Source organism: Eutrigla gurnardus (assembly GCF_963514095.1).
Source record: "Eutrigla gurnardus genome assembly, chromosome: 21".
Classification (NCBI taxonomy): Eukaryota; Metazoa; Chordata; class Actinopteri; order Perciformes; family Triglidae; genus Eutrigla; species Eutrigla gurnardus.
This window is the reverse complement of record NC_139932.1, coordinates 14,860,338-14,877,159: the sequence shown is the minus strand read 5'-3', so window position 1 is coordinate 14,877,159 and position 16,822 is coordinate 14,860,338. Positions and strand designations below refer to the sequence as shown.

General features: G+C 45.4%; 3 protein-coding genes across 3 annotated transcripts; 2 read left to right on the top strand and 1 right to left on the bottom strand.

The window, feature by feature from the left end:
• Positions 1-182: 182 nt before the first annotated feature.
• On the top strand, positions 183-6,711 carry zbed4 (zinc finger, BED-type containing 4). The gene is made up of 2 exons (XM_084039056.1): positions 183-338; positions 1,880-6,711. The coding sequence occupies exon 2, from the start codon at positions 2,075-2,077 to the stop codon at positions 5,861-5,863; it is 3,789 nt and encodes a 1,262-aa protein (XP_083895182.1). The 5' UTR covers positions 183-338; positions 1,880-2,074; the 3' UTR covers positions 5,864-6,711.
• Positions 6,712-6,839: 128 nt separating this feature from the next.
• alg12 (ALG12 alpha-1,6-mannosyltransferase) lies at positions 6,840-11,205 on the bottom strand. The gene is made up of 9 exons (XM_084039057.1): positions 11,028-11,205; positions 9,250-9,382; positions 8,976-9,149; positions 8,709-8,903; positions 8,516-8,618; positions 8,175-8,399; positions 7,749-7,918; positions 7,486-7,561; positions 6,840-7,385 (listed from the first exon to the last, which is right to left on the bottom strand). The coding sequence occupies exons 1-9, from the start codon at positions 11,184-11,186 to the stop codon at positions 7,136-7,138; spliced, it is 1,485 nt and encodes a 494-aa protein (XP_083895183.1). The 5' UTR covers positions 11,187-11,205; the 3' UTR covers positions 6,840-7,135.
• A 318-nt stretch (positions 11,206-11,523) lies between these two features.
• On the top strand, positions 11,524-14,623 carry creld2 (cysteine-rich with EGF-like domains 2). Its single transcript, XM_084038661.1, has 10 exons — positions 11,524-11,871; positions 12,014-12,096; positions 12,332-12,442; positions 12,628-12,719; positions 12,832-13,008; positions 13,090-13,188; positions 13,270-13,353; positions 13,468-13,563; positions 13,933-14,073; positions 14,272-14,623. Exons 1-10 carry the CDS (start codon positions 11,725-11,727, stop codon positions 14,328-14,330), a joined length of 1,089 nt encoding a protein of 362 aa, XP_083894787.1. The 5' UTR covers positions 11,524-11,724; the 3' UTR covers positions 14,331-14,623.
• Positions 14,624-16,822: the final 2,199 nt, after the last annotated feature.

Below are 16,822 nucleotides of genomic sequence, written 5' to 3'. Positions count from 1 at the left end.
GTTATATTCTATTTTTTTATGAAGTAACAAAAGACAGTAAAGCATTTGACCTTTCATTTTAATAATTAATAATTGGTCTTAACTAGTTTTATGTGATATATTCTTTAAATGTATGACCCCCCGCCCCCCTCCTCCGTATGAAGACCCTGAGCCCGGTGACATCATTAAAACATGTTCCTTCCGTCCGACGCTGTGTGGAGCTGCTTCGGCCGAACGTGAACTGCTAGCAAACCAGGAGACAAAAGCAACAAAGTGAACCCCCTCTCCGGATCAATCAAATGTGTCATATTTAACCGTTTCGGACCCGAAACCCGGTGGTCACACGGTCACACTTCACAGTAAGTACACAGGGCTCGTGTACGTGTCCGAAAAAAAGCATTTTTTTTTAATGTGGTCGGAACGTCGTGGCGAGAAGCTGGTCTGATTCGGATCCCGTGTGGTTCGTGTGTTGCTTGCCACGGCTGGTTCTGCCTCGCCAGGTTAGCTAGTGTGTCCTGTGTGGCCTAGCTGGCAGCTAACCAGCTAGCATCCCTGGCGTGGTCCGAAATGTACCCAAAAAGGGGCCACTGTGGCGTCAACGGGATAGTTGTAGAAGTTGTATTGTCTCCTTAATGTGTGTAGCCACGGAACCCATGTGACAGAAGCGTTGAGCCCGTTGCGTTGTTTTTGTGTGTTTATTAGCTTCGCGGCTAACCCAGTTAGCGCCAGGGATAGCCACCGTGGTGTGTTTACTGACGATACAGCGTAACTGCCAACCATGTTTCATTGTAAACGTTGAACGCTTGTCGGTTTGAGGGGCGGGTTTTCGGGATATACGTGAGCTGCTGTTGTGGGGGAAAGCCGGCAATGTAACGAAAAACAAAGTTGTGTGAAAATGAAAGCTAGTGGCTATTTTTTTCTAATGTCCCCAACGTCTTCCGGACGAGCACTTAAGCCAAACCCGGAAAAACGGTTTCGTCACAACTCGCGTAAGGAAATGGCTTATTGATTCTGTTTTGAAACGAACGACCACTTAATACACGTAAAACGTTTATAATCAAGGATGTGATCGGTCGTGTTGGGTCACATTCATGAGGTGGGATTCGGATGAATGAGCGATTATTAGTACAAGTTGGACAAGTTCGGGTGATACTGTGTGTACTTAGGCTAATGTCCTCAGAGCGTCTGTGTCTTGCATGGACGCATGCGGTGTAAAGCCTCTTCTGGGTCTCGTCTGTAATGTTTTCTCATGCATTGCAAAGGTTATAACATTATTATTATTATTTATTAGTCTAATACATTTTCTTTCTTATTTTAGTCCTGCATGCAATGCTTCCTGACATAAAGGGGAATTAATACACTTAACATTCAGGGTATAATGAGGCAAATTTGACCCCATTACATAGCATGTGGTGTCTTTACATAATAATGGTAATTATAATATTTGTTTTCTTTTAGAGAGCTGTTGATTAAACTCAAGTGTCTATAATTATCATTATAATCAATGAGGGCAGACAAAACAGTACAGCTCTCTAAAACAGCGTGGATGAAATTGACATACTCCTGCATTTTGACAAGGTCATCATTTTTGACCGCTCGGTGCTAAAATGCAAAGTCTAGTTGGGTCGTAGTGTTATCATAAAAACAGCGGACTGTCCTTACAAAGTGAGTCACTCTCTCAATCAGATACTACCCTTTAGCTGACTTTAATATTAATAATTAATTGACTACGACTTAATACAACGCTGTCGATACCAACCTTTTTATGAAACTAGATTTTAAAGCAGGAGCTCTTGGCTGAATGTGTTTCACTGTGTTATTGCGCAATGCCTGTATTATCTGCTGTTTTGCTGTCTTGTTATGTCTCAAGAACACAATTTGATTCTCTCCCTCTCTCTAGGCTGTGTGCGGAGAGGTGGGACTCCCTTCAGTCATAAATGGAGAGGGACAAGCAGACACCCTGTGTCCCGGACAGCCACGCGCTCATTACAACACCCGCTTGAGAGCTGCAGATGTCGATGACTACACCTGAAAATATTGATTACGTTTGACAACGCAGACCTGACTATTCTACAGAAACCATTAGGCTGCCGCCATGGACGGGGAGGAAGAGTTGCCTCATGTGAGTGAGGAAATGGCCGGTGAACAGAACGGCGGCGTGGAAAGTAGAAAAAGAGAGGCGAAAGGGACCTGCCTGAAAATTGAGGGCCAGGACGGCTATGTGTTCAAGTCCTACAGCATTAACCCTCATGAGGATGCGGATGCGGATGCAAATTCACCCGCCGGCTCGTCATTAACACTGGATAAAGACTCTCCCCTTTCTCCTCATTTATCTCCTCAAGACGACACACAGTTGGAGTCAGACAAAGCAAGTGAGACTGATCTGACTTCTCCCACTCCTTCAAACCAATGCCTAAACACTGACACCGAGGGAAATACGGAGAATGACAATTATGAAAATGGGAACGAAGACACTCCGCATATCAAAGAGGAGGCTGCGGATGAAAATGGAATGGAGGAGGAGACCCAGGATGATGACAGGCTAGAATTTGGCAGCTCCGTTGGCCCTTTTGTAACCCGAGACGGTGACGAGTATAGTAATTTATTAAGTGGATACACAAGCACCCTTTATGATGTTGCCATGGACGCTGTCACTCAGAGCCTTCTGTCGTCCATGAGGAGTAACACCAATCCAAGGAAAAAATCCCCCGCGTGGAATCACTTCTGCATATCGCCACGAGACAGTACCAAAGCAATCTGTTTATACTGCATGAAAGAGTTCAGTCGGGGCAAGAATGAGAAAGACCTCAGTACAAGTTGTTTAATGAGGCACGTACGAAGGGCTCACCCCACTGTGCTTTTACAAGACGGAGCAGACGCATCCTCAAATAATCTGACTGGCTCCCTCGCCTCATCTTTCATACCTCCATCCCCAAACTCACCAAAAAATGGAGATTTGACAAATAGCGTTATTTCTTCCGCCTCAAAGAACACTTCACCGTCCACCTCCTCAGCTGAGAATTCAGATTTGTCATCCAAAGAAGTGTTACCCAAAGTCGAACCAAAACTAGAACCGTATGCCAACAATGACACCGTTTGCAGCACGCTCTCATCCTCACATTCCAATGACAACAACCTCGAAGACATGTCAGACGGCGGGCCTGAGCGCCTCCCCGGGACCCCAAAAAGCTCAAGTTCCCGCCGGAGATCAGCTGTATGGAAACACTTCTACCTGTCGCCTGCTGACAATTCCAAAGCAGTATGTATCCATTGCATGAATGAATTCAGTCGGGGTAAAAATGGGAAGGATCTAGGGACGAGCTGTCTCATTCGTCATATGTGGAGGGCCCACAAAGAGGTTGTCATTGAGGAAAATGGACAGGGCAACCACATTCCCCCACCCTATACAAACTCGCCCTCGCTACTGTCCCGCACACAACTACAGGATCCACTGGAAGTAAAAAAAGAATCCCCCCTTCTTCCATCCTCACCGGAAACCATATCGGACGAATTACCCCAAAGCATGGAGGAAAGCATGGATATAGCAGAGGAGTCCGATGAGGTGATGAATCTCTCAGGGCAGGACACCTCTTTCAATCTCTCCTTCAAAACTCAGGGGGAGGATACGCCCCTAGCATTCTCACCATGCGACATCTCCGAGGGCCCCAGCATCACTCAGGATCATTCAGTTTTCCAGCAGAACAAGAAGATCATGAAACGGGTGAAATCCGAAGTGTGGCACCATTTCATAGTGTCGCCTGTTGACCAGTTAAAAGCACTGTGCCGTTACTGTCCGTGTGTCATCAGTCGGGGGAAGCGGGGCGACTTTGGTACAAGCTGTCTGATGAGGCATCTGATGAGACGCCACCCGGACGTCCTCAAAAACCAAAAAAGCACAGATGAGAAGGAATCCTCCCCTCATCCCTACAGCAATCTCACCGCAGCAGACGCAGTTTCAACCAAAGAAACTGAGAGCCCTGCCAGTGTGAAAAAGCCACAAACCCTGCCCGTTTTCAGCAAAAAGACGTCAAAACTGTGGAACCATTTCTCCATTTCACCCACTGACCCCACCAAGGTGGTTTGTTTGCACTGTGGCCGCACAATTAGCAGAGGCAAAAAGACTACAAATCTCGGCACAAGCTGCCTCTTCAGACACATGCAGAGGTTTCATGGACATGTTCTTGAAAGTAACAATGCTATCTCAGGTGATGTGCCGTCTGCTGAAATTCAAGTTAAACAAGAGCTCACGGACACTTCCGTTTATGAAACGGAGCAGAGCCGTGAGAGGTTTGATGAACACCACCCGGTTGCCAAAAAAATCACCAAACTTATCGCAGAAATGCTCGCACTGGATCTTCAGCCATCGACTATGGTGGAGAATGCTGGACTGAACAGACTACTAGAGTACCTCCAGCCTCAGTATTCTCTACCATCTTCCTCTTACTTTACCAGCACTGCCATACCAGACATGTACGAAAGGGTGAAGGACGTTGTGCTGACCCACCTGAAAGAAGCTGAAGGTGGCGTCGTCCACTTCACAACAAGTATTTGGGTCAGCAGCCAGACAAGGGAATACCTGACCCTCACTGCCCACTGGGCCACATACGAGTCGAGTGTTAGACCCCAGGGTCAGGACTTCCACTGCTCTGCTCTCCTAAGTGTCTCACAAATAGACTGTGATAACGATATGCATGACATCCCAAAGCAGCTGGAGTATCTGTGGGATTCTTGGATCACCTCATCAGGGCTGAAAAAGGGGTTCACTGTAACTGATAACAACACCGTCGGAAACACCTTGGAGGACCACGGCCACGTCACCATGCAGTGTTTCGGACACACCATAGACCTCATCGTTAGCGAAGCCATAAAGAGCCAGAGAATGGTTCAGAACCTTCTGAGTATTGCACGGAAGATCTGTGAACGCGTGCACCGCTCGGCAAAGGCCAAGGAGAAGCTGGCTGAGCTCCAGAGGGTCCACCAGCTCCCAGAGAACCAGCTGATCCAGGACGTTCCTTCCAAATGGAGGACCTCCTTCTTCATGCTGGAGCGGCTGGTGGAACAGAAGAAAGCCATCGACGAGATGTCGATCGAGTGCAATTTCAGGGAAATGATCAGCTGCGATCAGTGGGAGGTGATGCTGTCCGTCTGCAATGCACTGAAACCGTTCGAAGTCGCCTGCAGGGAGATGAGCAACCGCACCGCAACTCTGGGACAAGTGATACCTCTCATCCACATCCTCAATAGAAAGATAGACTTGCTGTTCGACGAAACCGTGGGCATCGACAACATGCTCAAGTCTCTGAAAGAAGCCATGGTGAGCAAAATGTCCGCGACGCTGCACGACCCACGATACACCTGGGCGACCATGCTGGATCCACGCTACAAGACCTCGCTGTTCACAGAGGAAGAAGCCGAGCGGTGTAAACAAGATCTGATCGGGGAGCTGGACGCGTCCTCTTCTACCTCAGTTGCAGTTAAGCCTCCGCAGCCCAACGGGTGCGACGAGGCCCCCGTTTCATCCAACGCCTCCCACCCCAACAAGGACAACCTCTGGTCCCTCATGGCTGACATCCGACAAAAGATAAAACACGAGGAGAAGCCAAAGTCCTCAGAGCTGGTAGTGCTGGAGTACTTGGAGGAAGATATACTCGATCAAAGCTGTGACCCCCTCGACTATTGGAACCTGAAAAAGTTCCTGTGGCCCGATCTTGCCAAAGTAGCCGCCCGTTACGTGGGCTGCCCTCCCAGCATCGTCCCAGTAGAGACACTGTTCAGCACAGCGAGTGTCAACTGTGCCCTGAATCAGCCCAGGCCTTTACTGGAAAACATGGAGGGTCTGCTGTTCCTCAAGGTCAACCTCCCCTTGATTTATTTTCAGTACTGATTTTTTGGTTGAGCATTAACTTGAAAACCCCCTCTGTCAAGGACCAAGTCGCATAGCTGTGAAACGGGGTTTTTCTGTTGGGCAAAAATGTAAAATATTGATTTATACACTGATTGATTCTCACTGCAAAGGCCAGAGTTGGAAGTTTTATTTTATTCTGTGTACTACTGTTAAACACTTTGAAGCTGTTGTGATGAAAAGTCTCAGTCAAAAAGTGTATCAGGGAGGGAGGGTTTTTCTAGCTGTAGGGGTTGGTGATAATGTGTTTGCTTGTAAATCATTTTTTTCTTTTCTTTTTTTGTTTCCTGTGTCTACTCTCTCCTTGTGCCTTATCCAAAACTACTTCAGGTCAAAATGCTGTAAATATTTTTGGTAAAATTACACAGATCACGTCAGGATGCTTTTTGATTATTGTGTATTAAAGATAGATGCGGAGTTGTTTTCTGAATGGAAACATGGCCCAAAAATAAATGCTGTGACTGAAAGATGTTTTAAGTTAATGTTATTTAATTTTCATTGTGAACTTGTGGCTCATGGTACTGTCATTTAGAAATAGATTTTTTCTTTTTCTTTTTTTACTTGCTGAAATGTTTTTAATAAGATCATGTATAATATTGCTGTATTTTCAGAATAAGCCGTTTGTTTGGAATATACAATTTGTCTCTTAAGCACAATTTAAGTTTATGTCCAGGGGATTAAATTATGGGTTTATTATTGAGTAAAACAATGTACTGTACATTTTTATATTAAATGAGTTCTGAACCTAATTTGATAAATGTTTTAACATTGAGACTGGAACCATGCAAATTTTGTGGTCATTTTTAAATAAAGGTTTTCCTTATGCAATATGGCAGAGGTCTTTTTCTTTGGTTAGAGGTTTTTAATGTACAGACCATGGATCTCAAGTCGAATAAAGGTTTCCTCTGCTTACTTTCAGCTGTATTCATCTATAAAATCTCTCTACAAAATATACAAATATCAGCGTGAGGTAAACGATACAAAGCCTGGGTGTAGAAGTCTCCTCGTCTGTAAGAAAATACATCAGCATCAGCATGAGAAAAGATGTTTGACAGTTCAATGCAACATATTTATCCACTTAGATGTTATAACATGTCAGCGATTGATCTGTAGTGGAATGTGACACATGATCGATGTGTTACTTCAATAACACCATTCCAATCTATGCCACTACTACCTGTGACATCACTCGTTTTGGTCACCTTTGCTGTTATTTTTGGTCACTATGAAACACCATAATCCGAGGCGTTGCTGTTAAAGTCCGTCTTTCTGCTGTCCGGTTTCAGTCTTTCTTTCCATGAGCACAGCTTTTCTCTCCAATCGCACGCTAACGGGTGGGAAGTGAAGCGCGTTGAAGGCGATGTTGCTGTAACCTTGGATGAAGGCCAGAGGCTGATGGGTGTCCCGGAGTAGCTGTATCTTGGTGGCGTTGGCCTCCATCAGTAGGTGCGAGTACATTTTGTAGATGGGATTTGTGAGGCTCAGGTCTTCACGTTTGTCGTATCTGTTTTAAAAATAAAAAGTGATTGCATTACAAAAGTGATGCTATTGCGTACAGTATTTCTGACATGTTTTAGTTGCAAATACAGAGAACAACACTTAACCTCCAGTTTCTGTTCTGCTCTAAGAAGCGTGATACTCCTGTTTCAGCAGCATAGGCGTCGATGTGAACAAAGACATCTGAGGTGACAAAGGAATTGTGGAACAACGTGAGAACAGTTCTCTGCATGCCTTCAGTGATTGATTACATTAATATACAGTGATGTATGATTACTGAGGCCACATTTATATTGTTTTATCCATAATTCATTGAAATAATCATACTAATTAGAAACTCCCTGCAGATAAAAATGTGTGTGATTCCAACCTGCTGTGGCTGGCAACATCCTGTGTAGTTCCTGCATCCCTCGGCCCCCTGGGTAGTTGTGGTGGGAAACATAGAGACTGATACTAGAGTACGCTGCATTGGTCAACAGCTGGCCAACCACAACCGCAGAGCCCAGTTTATATATCCAGGATTTCTGGTAGTTGCACAGACTAAAGCACAAAAGAAAAAAAGAGAGTGAATAATAGTGTCTCATTTCACACACTGCTACATTGCTGACACAAGACGTTATGCCACTTATCAATATCTTTAAAAGCAACTGCTCTGTATTAATTTTAAGAGTGAAATATAATCTACCAGCCAAGTCTAATACACATCAACTTTCTCAGCTTCCTAATCATTCCTGTTTAGGTCACTGTCCTGCTCTGCGTTTTATAAATACAAGCGGGGTAATACGTTTTGACTCACATGAAAGAACAGCCTCGGGCAGCCACCAAGCTGAGCACGGGGAAAGTGTATATGATGAAGCGCATCTCCTTGTGCGGCAGCAGCGAGTAGATGAGGATGAAGCCCACGGCCGGCAGCAGTAGCAGCCTCATCCGCCTGTCGAGGAGGCCGAGGGGGACGAAGAGCAGCGTGCAGCCCAGTGCTCGGGGCACAGCGGAGTAAAAGTACCACAGAAAGGGAGAGGTTTACTGGGGAGAAGAGAGTCAAGGAGGTGCAGATCGTCATTGAAGATTTTCAGTGGCAACGAGAAGTAAATGCACCCGCATTCGTGGGGAGAGTGCTCAAATAAATAAAAGGATATTCCCCAGTCGGAGCTTTTGTTGAGGATAGTGTTGTACCACAAAACCTGACCTTCAGGCCACAGCAGCGTCCTCCAAAAGAAGGTGTCAACAGCCACCGTCAGGGCTATCAAGGACAAAGGAAATCAAAATGTTTGGACAGCAGGGGCAATGTATTGTTTCAGGAGTATGCACTATTAATACACTCACTACTCACCCAGTGATGAGATCCCGGCAGGAACAGCATAATAAAGCAGCTGAAGCAGCCCCAGCTTCCTGCTCAACAGTGACATCAGTAACATGAGACCCAGGAAGACGCAGAGCTCTGCCCGGAACACAATGATGACTAAAGCAGAGAGGCTGATGAACCGACCGTACTTCTGAGCCATCCAGGATGTGAATGCTGCCAGAACTGAGAAGAAAATCACTTGTCTTACCAATTAAGAAAACAGAAAAAATAATCCAGAGTCTCCATGTATCTTACCTATTGGCAGTGCGAATACATTAGGGAGCGTCCTGGTGCTGTAGAACATCAGGTGAAACTGGGAGGCACACGTCAGACAGAAGAGCCCCGCAACTGTGGAGCCAAACTGCCTCCTCACCTCCTTCTGCATGTGCCACAGTGCAGCGACGACACACAACCCCAGGGAAGCTCGGACTGCACAGAACACATCACAGGAACGCATTTGTTTAAACTCTTTCAGACCACATCGGTGGATTGGAAAGTGACAATTAGTGAGATATAAGTGAGGTTTTGCCTGTCAGCTGGGTGTAGAATTTCGGTGCATCCAGCAGAGAGGACACAAACACAACAGGGGAGCAGAGCATGGAGAGGAACAGGGGGCCAAGGAACGTCCGTGGCACGACTCCAGGGAACTCATGATGGTCATACTGAAAGACAGCACAGATTTGGGTCTCAACAACATTAATACATCTGGAGCTATCAATCATATTCCATGGTTTTCAATAGCAGAAAGTAGACTTCTGCTTTTTATCTCCGTCTTCTGGTAAAAGACAGAAAGCTCCAAAACAGCTACTAAATGGATCTGGAGCTGGCGATTCACAATATTATCCAGAAACGTATCAAAATATATTTAAAACTCTTAAAAATGGCACTAAAAACATGCTGGAATCACTACTTTTTTTATTGCATCACAGAAAGTATGAATGCATGATTTGATATAAATGGTTCCGTAAGACTACTGAAGGGGCTATACTAATAAAATGGACCACACTTTTGTTTAAAATGTTTTCTCCAAAATTAAATCATGGAATCGGTCTCTCAATCGACAGAATCTTCAATCAAAAGTCATGTGCCTGGCGATTCTTTCCATTGAGGACATCGAGGATGTGTTCTTATTCGGAACCATGATAACGGGCTTTTTGCTGATTGGATTAGGCACTGCCCTGGTGTATCGGAAAATTTGGAAGACGGCGTCAGCAGTCCAAAGCTCAGTGAAGCTGCCGCTAGCGCTCAGACTGTGGCTATAAACCGCAACATGGATAACAACATGGACGAAGCTGTCAACACTGACTGTGGTAATGAACCGTAACATGGTAAACATCTTGGATAGAGCTGTCAGCGCTCAGACTGTGGAAATAAACCATGGATAACATCTTGGAGAAGCTTTTCGGCTTTGCTAAGGCGAATGGATCGACTTGAAGACCAGATTGGACAAACAATCTAGTCTGCATTCCGGTCCCTCGGGGAAGCTGCCCTGGTCAAGGTCGCTGCTGGAACCACTCCTCCAGGAGATCCCTGCTGTGAGAGGCTCTACAGTACTGTTACTATTCCTCCCTCCCTTCCTTCATGGACACCAGTCGATTGTTGACTCTGTCCGGGACCCGATCAAGGACGTCTCCATGGCAACTTGCTGAGGCACTGACATACTGTGCTCCCCCACAGGAACACAGTCTGGGAGCTGCCTTTTTTTCTCCTCCCTTCTCCTCTTGTTCTCCCCCCTTCCTACCTACTTTTACTGAGTGGTTATCCCGTTTTGTCTGTCCACTATATGTACTGTATGCTGTATATGTACGGACAGCTTGATTCTGTAATTTTGCTGTATTCATATTGTGACAAAGTCATCAATATCATCATCAAAATATGAAATTTTCCTTTTTTTATATAGATAATCCAGCAATGATGCTACAAACCTTTTAAAGTGGTACGATTACATATAGTTATGTTACTTAAAGTTAATTACAGGAATCACTAGGCATTCAGTTCACTGACTACACAATTCTTATGTAGACAGGACAAGTTCATATTAGTTATTAGCTCACTCACAGTTTTCATATTGCATTGAATTTGTCAAAAATCAATTCAATGTACCCTCTTGGGGACTGTTTTTCAAATATTATATATTCAAACAAATGGTGAAACTGTGAAGTTCTAAAATACATATGTACTGTTTTTTTTTATTTTGTGATTTAAATAAGGAATTATCTAATTAACTGGTGCTGAGCATAGTTAGCTTGTTAGCACATACTAGTACCAGCATCTCTAGATGCTATAAAGCACACCTGCCTAACTTACCTTGTCAAGGTGAAGTCTGTGATACAGAATGTCGTGCGCCGCTTGTAAATTAAAGCTCTCCTCAACTTTAGTGAACGGACAAGTAAATAAATGCAAAAGAGCCACAGTTATTAACAAAAACAGCAGAGGTAGCCCCAAAACATTCCTCTTTTCAGCCATGACAGCTGAAAACGCTATCACTTCCGGGCAAGACCGGAAATGAACTACGCAACATGGTTTAATTTCCCTTTCTTTTTCTTCTTTTTTTTTGAGCAACGAGATAAATGTATTGCTTGGAAAGTTTCTCTAAAATATTTTCCAATTGAAAAAACAAAATTATTTTAAATGCTGCTCCTACAAATACAAATTTTCCACGTGGAGAAATATCGGTTGGTCCCGCGCGTGGCGGCTCCTGATTGGCCGACGATCCGTTTGACAGGCGACACGAGCAAATCAGCGCAGGCCACAATTCGATCAAAGAGGCAGACGCGGAAGTCGAAAGCCGAATCGTTTTTTTTTTATTTTTTCCTCCAACCGGCATGTAAATACCACTTTGTTGCGCTTTGCATAGATAACGCTTACTTAGATTTAATGTCAAGAACGGCTCACTTAGATGCGTCCGAACCGTGCAGCGCTTTACAATTACTAGAAAGCTTGCTTCGAGGGTGGCTTCAGCGTGTGTCCTGATATGAAATTGTGTCCGAATTGATCGGTTGAGATGCTTCACACCGGTCCACGGCTGCAGCTACTGCGGCTATTGTCTTCTTGTGCAACTCTTCTGTTACTTTTTCAAGTCACCGGCGCCAAGAAAGATTTAACGAGCGCCTGTTCTACCTGTCGGCAAATCACTGACAACTTCAATAAGGTAAAACACCCATTTAACCTCTCCGTTGTGCTGTTTGCTCCCAATATTGTGAATATTTCCTGCTACCTTTTTGAATGGAAATGTATTTCACACCCTTCTGTTGCTTCTTTCTGTGACACTATTTGATTTTTTTGTATTTTAGGGCTTTGACAGAACAACAAAGCAGAATTTTGGCGGAGGCAACACTGCCTGGGAGGAGAGAAAACTGTCCAAATATGAGACGAGGTGAGACATCCTGTCCTGTCCAGGTCACCCTGCCACAGGAGCTGGTCACCGTGTGTTTGCTTTGCACCAGAGCTGCTGGCTGTGACTTGGCACTAAAAAAAAAATCAAGTTTGCAAACATTCATAATTGGCACACTATTACGAGTCCTACAAACATGTGCAACACACACGTCCTTGTTTCACCTCATCTCTACCCCCTTTTTTTTTAAACTTGTGTCTTTGCTTCCTTTTCCCAGCGAGATCCGTCTGATGGAGATCATGGAGGACCTGTGTGACAGCAGCAGCTTCGAGTGCAACCGCATGCTGGAGGAGCACGAAGACCATTTCGAGACCTGGTGGTTCAAGAGGTAGGCGTTGGCTAATGCAAATACTGTTTGGGAAGTTTCACGCCGGCGTGGTGAGCCACCCTGGCAAGATTGACTGGCTTTCAACGACACCGGGATGTAATGCGGCTCGTGTAAAAGATTGATCTCACTTTGCAAAAATCAAATCACATCTCGCACTTCTTGCTTTGTTTCCTGTTGAAATGCAGGAAAACGAAACATACTGATTTGCACAAGTGGTTCTGCATTGAAACCATCAAAGTGTGCTGTCCGAAGGGAACGTTTGGACCGGACTGCAATGGTGAGGAAAACCCTTTCGTAGACCATCGGACAGACTATAAAATAATGTGTTAAACCAATCAAAACAAGGACCTGATTTGTGCTGTCTTTCTGATTTTTCTGATTTTTCTAAGCCTGTGTGGGCGGCTCCGACAGACCGTGTCATGGAAATGGAAGGTGTGACGGCGACGGGACTCGCGGCGGCGACGGAAAGTGCAGCTGCGACGGCGGTTATGAAGGCGAGTTCTGCCTGGACTGCACCAACGGCTTCTTCAACGAAGTGAGGAACGACACGTTCTCTCTGTGCACAGGTACGCTTCACCCGCAGACCAAGCAAAACAAGCGCCGCCTCTGTGACTTCATCTAAACTCCGGCTTCACCTCCTCACACAGAATGCGACGACTCCTGCAAAACCTGCACCGGAGCCACCAGTCAGGACTGCGACGAGTGCAAAGAAGGCTGGGAGGAGGATGACCAGGAGGCTTGTGTTGGTATGACGACCACTATCTCGTTATACAGGGGAAATAATAACGTACACTACCGTCTACCTCACTGCATCTCATGTGTTACAGACGTGAACGAGTGCTCGGCGGATCCTTCGCCGTGTGAAGAAGATCAATACTGCCTCAACACGGAAGGCTCCCATTCCTGCAAAGGTGATTACTTAATCCGTCCTGCTCATTTTGGTCTCTACAAATAAACACAACAACACCTACTGCATAATAAAATATTGTGTGTATTTCCACTATTATACACTTTGTCCTTTGCAGCCTGCAACACCGTGTGCTCCGGCTGCACTGGGGAGGGTCCTGATAAGTGCAAGGCTTGCACCAGCGGGTATCAGGACACAGAGGGCACCTGCACAGGTATGACGTCAATGATTCACTATTTGAAGGGTTTCACATCTACTCTGTAAGAATGTGTGGGTTCATACTATATTAATGAGTGCAAAACAGCAGATAAAATACTGAGGAGAGATAAAAAACTAATGTCCATTTTGTTCCTTCTGGAGGTGAAAGTATGTAAGCAGCAGGGCAGTGTAGTTTTTAGCCCAGACGGTTCCTCAAACAATAGTAAATAGCACTTTATGGGGCACTATTTTTACAATTCCACATTTTTGCCCAAAGGGGATAAGAGAGTATTGGAGCACCTAAACATTTAGGAAGTTTCCCAAGCAAAGAAACATATGTTTTCTCACTTTGCAGTTAATGAAAGCCTCCTGTTGCGTTTTTCAGACATTGACGAGTGTTCCCAGCCGGAGTCGCCGTGCACCAAGGAGCACGAGCAGTGCGTCAACACTAAAGGCAGCTACGTGTGCGTCTGCTCGAGTGGTTATGAGAAGCAAGACGAAGAGTGTGTTCAAACGCCAGAGCCAGGTGTGTTAGTGTTGATTTCATACGATGTTCTCTGCTGACTGTTTAATGAACTGTTTTTATGTTTAGGTGAAGTTTACTGATGCTAAAATATATCATTTTAAAAATGCAAACACATCATAATCCAGCTGTTCTTACTGTTAAGTTTCACAATCATATTTGAGATTATATGTTATTCATTCATGCTTTCGTTCTCGTCAGAAAAAGAAGAAGAGTCCGAAGCGTCTGAGACGACCACGAATCAACATCGGGAGCTGTGATGGAAAAAAACCTGACCAATGGAGCGACTCAGTTCAAACTTATGCACATCTGACGCCGCCCCCTTTTTTCACATCATCAACTACATGCACTTAATTTACCAGGCGGACTTGGAACCAACCAGGACAGGTTTTCCAGCAGTTGATCATGGATTAAAGGACAAAAAAAAATAGAGACATTTTATGCTCATTGTTGCTCTACTCGGCTGTGCTCAAACTACCACTTGTCTTTTTATTTGTTGTAATGTTTTAAAATCGAAGGTGTTTCAATAAAAGTGAATTAAATTTAAGATGAATCCATGTCTAAAAAATCGTGTATGTTTTCTTGGACAATTTGTCTTTTTTTTTTTTCTTCTTGAGGAGCAAATTAGATTGTGTTGCAGTGATCAAAGATGACCACACGGTGGCAGTCTAGTCACAGCTAAAATGTGGACCCTGTGAAGATGATCTACTGTAGACTAGATGGTGTTTCTCACTGTTGACTCATGCCTCATTGCTATTTTGATGCATCTGCATATATATCCTCCTTCTATATCCGCAATCTTTACATTTCCACACATTTATCCACATCTTTCGGTGTGGCCTGAACTTCACGTGAGCCATTCCACGTCTTGAACGTCTGCAACGCCATCACCACTCAGGTGTTGGGAGGCTTTTTCAGAGAGACCTTCTCGTGGCCCCCGTTAGGATCAAAGCATATTTTTCTAACCCGGGTCTCACCTCGCAATAAGGCTTCCTGCGCGGTGATGTCAGCTGTTTGGACTCGACTGGAGCAGCCAGTTGAGACCTGTCTGAGCTGGTAATGAAGGAACAGAGACGCAATCATACCACAGACGCCCCCCCCTCCCTCCCTCCCACCACGGCTTCATCAGGGAGGATGGGGGGAAAAGGTTCTTCCTGAGACGTACTGTTCATTATTTACTGGTACAGTAAATCGGTGATCGAGGCCTCGTGAATCACAATAATTAAATTAACACATTGTAATATTTCGGTTTCCGTACGGATTAAACAAACAAGATTCAGCCAAGGTAGCTATTTCCCCATTTCCTAAACCAACAGCCTGCGGTCGTGCTTTTCATACTCAGCAGACACAAACGTGGTATCAATCTTCTTATCTAAGATCGGGGGGGAAAAGCAACACAAAAAAAAAAAATTGCTTCTAGAGCCACAAACTTTGCCTCGTGCCAGGAGATTTCACATTTAAGCGACCCAAAGAGCAGGCAGGTAGATCCTCTTGGATGTTGCTTAAAAACTCAGTATTTTGAACTTGTGACCTCTTCGAGGCCTGCCTGCCGTTGTTATTGTTTACTCCACATGCTGGCCCTCCCTCCTTCTCGTGCGGCGCGGTGAGTCCCATGGAAACGTGAGATTCGGACGTTCACACACGCCGGAGCAGGATGTGCACAAATACTCTGCGGTCGGAGGGGCACCCTGCTCTTTTCTCTTGATTTTCTGGTGGTGTGTTTTTTTTCCTCCTGCCAGTAAATCTCAGCTGCGGAGCACATGGTCCAGCTGTAGTGGGGTGGCTGCGAGGACACCGACGGGGTGACTTAGGAACCCTGGGAGCATGCAATGCAAGAACTGAGCTGATAGCACCATAATCTCCATTCAGAGATGCTTATTATAGGCCGGGACACCCTGCCTTCCGCCGCCCGGCACCGAATTGTGACTTTCTCATCCTCATCAGCGGTTAAATCTCAGGGCTGCTGTTTTTCCCCCAAGCCTATCCTTAGACAACAATCCCCTTTGTTCCGTTATACGGCGGTGGGGACCGAGATAATCATAGTGCTGAGGTATACGCTGAGGGAAGCTGCATGCTAAACTAGAAGCCAGATGTGGCACCATGTGCTTTTGTTCAGCTGTCAGCGGCCTGCGCCGCCGCCGTCAGGCACTCCTTCAACTCGCTGCCCTCTCCGCTTCCTTTCACCCAGCTTGACGCTCAAACCGCCGGCGATTAAGCCGGACAAATTGGAAAACTCTGCAGAGCAGAACTCAAATATAGACTCTCAGGGTGCCGTTTTTTGGGGAGTTTTCCCTCTTTGAGGACGCTGCGAAGAAAGAGGCGCAGGGAAGAGGTTTATAAAACGCAGACTTTGTCAGGAAGTGAAAGCATCAGACGGAGAACAGAGGAGCATCTGGGGCCGCATGTGTAGCTGGAGTCACCTGCCCGAGGTTAAGGAAGGGAAATTGGAAATTGGTGTTGTGTGCAAAAGAGATATAACAGTCTGTGTAACCCCTGAAACACAGATGGGCCTAGATGCTGGATTTCTCCAGAGAGGCGTTTTTTTTTCTAGTGTGGATCCGAGAGTACAAACGAGTACACGTTATCCACTTTTATATCTGCAGATGAAATGAAATGGAAGCTTATCTCGAGACAAACCGTGCCCTAGACTAGTTATATCGCACTGTGACTCGAGTGCCAACGATACGAAATGTACAAACACAGGACTTTCACCCAGGACAACGTGGTCTCACTCCCAACTGAGTCACGGCTG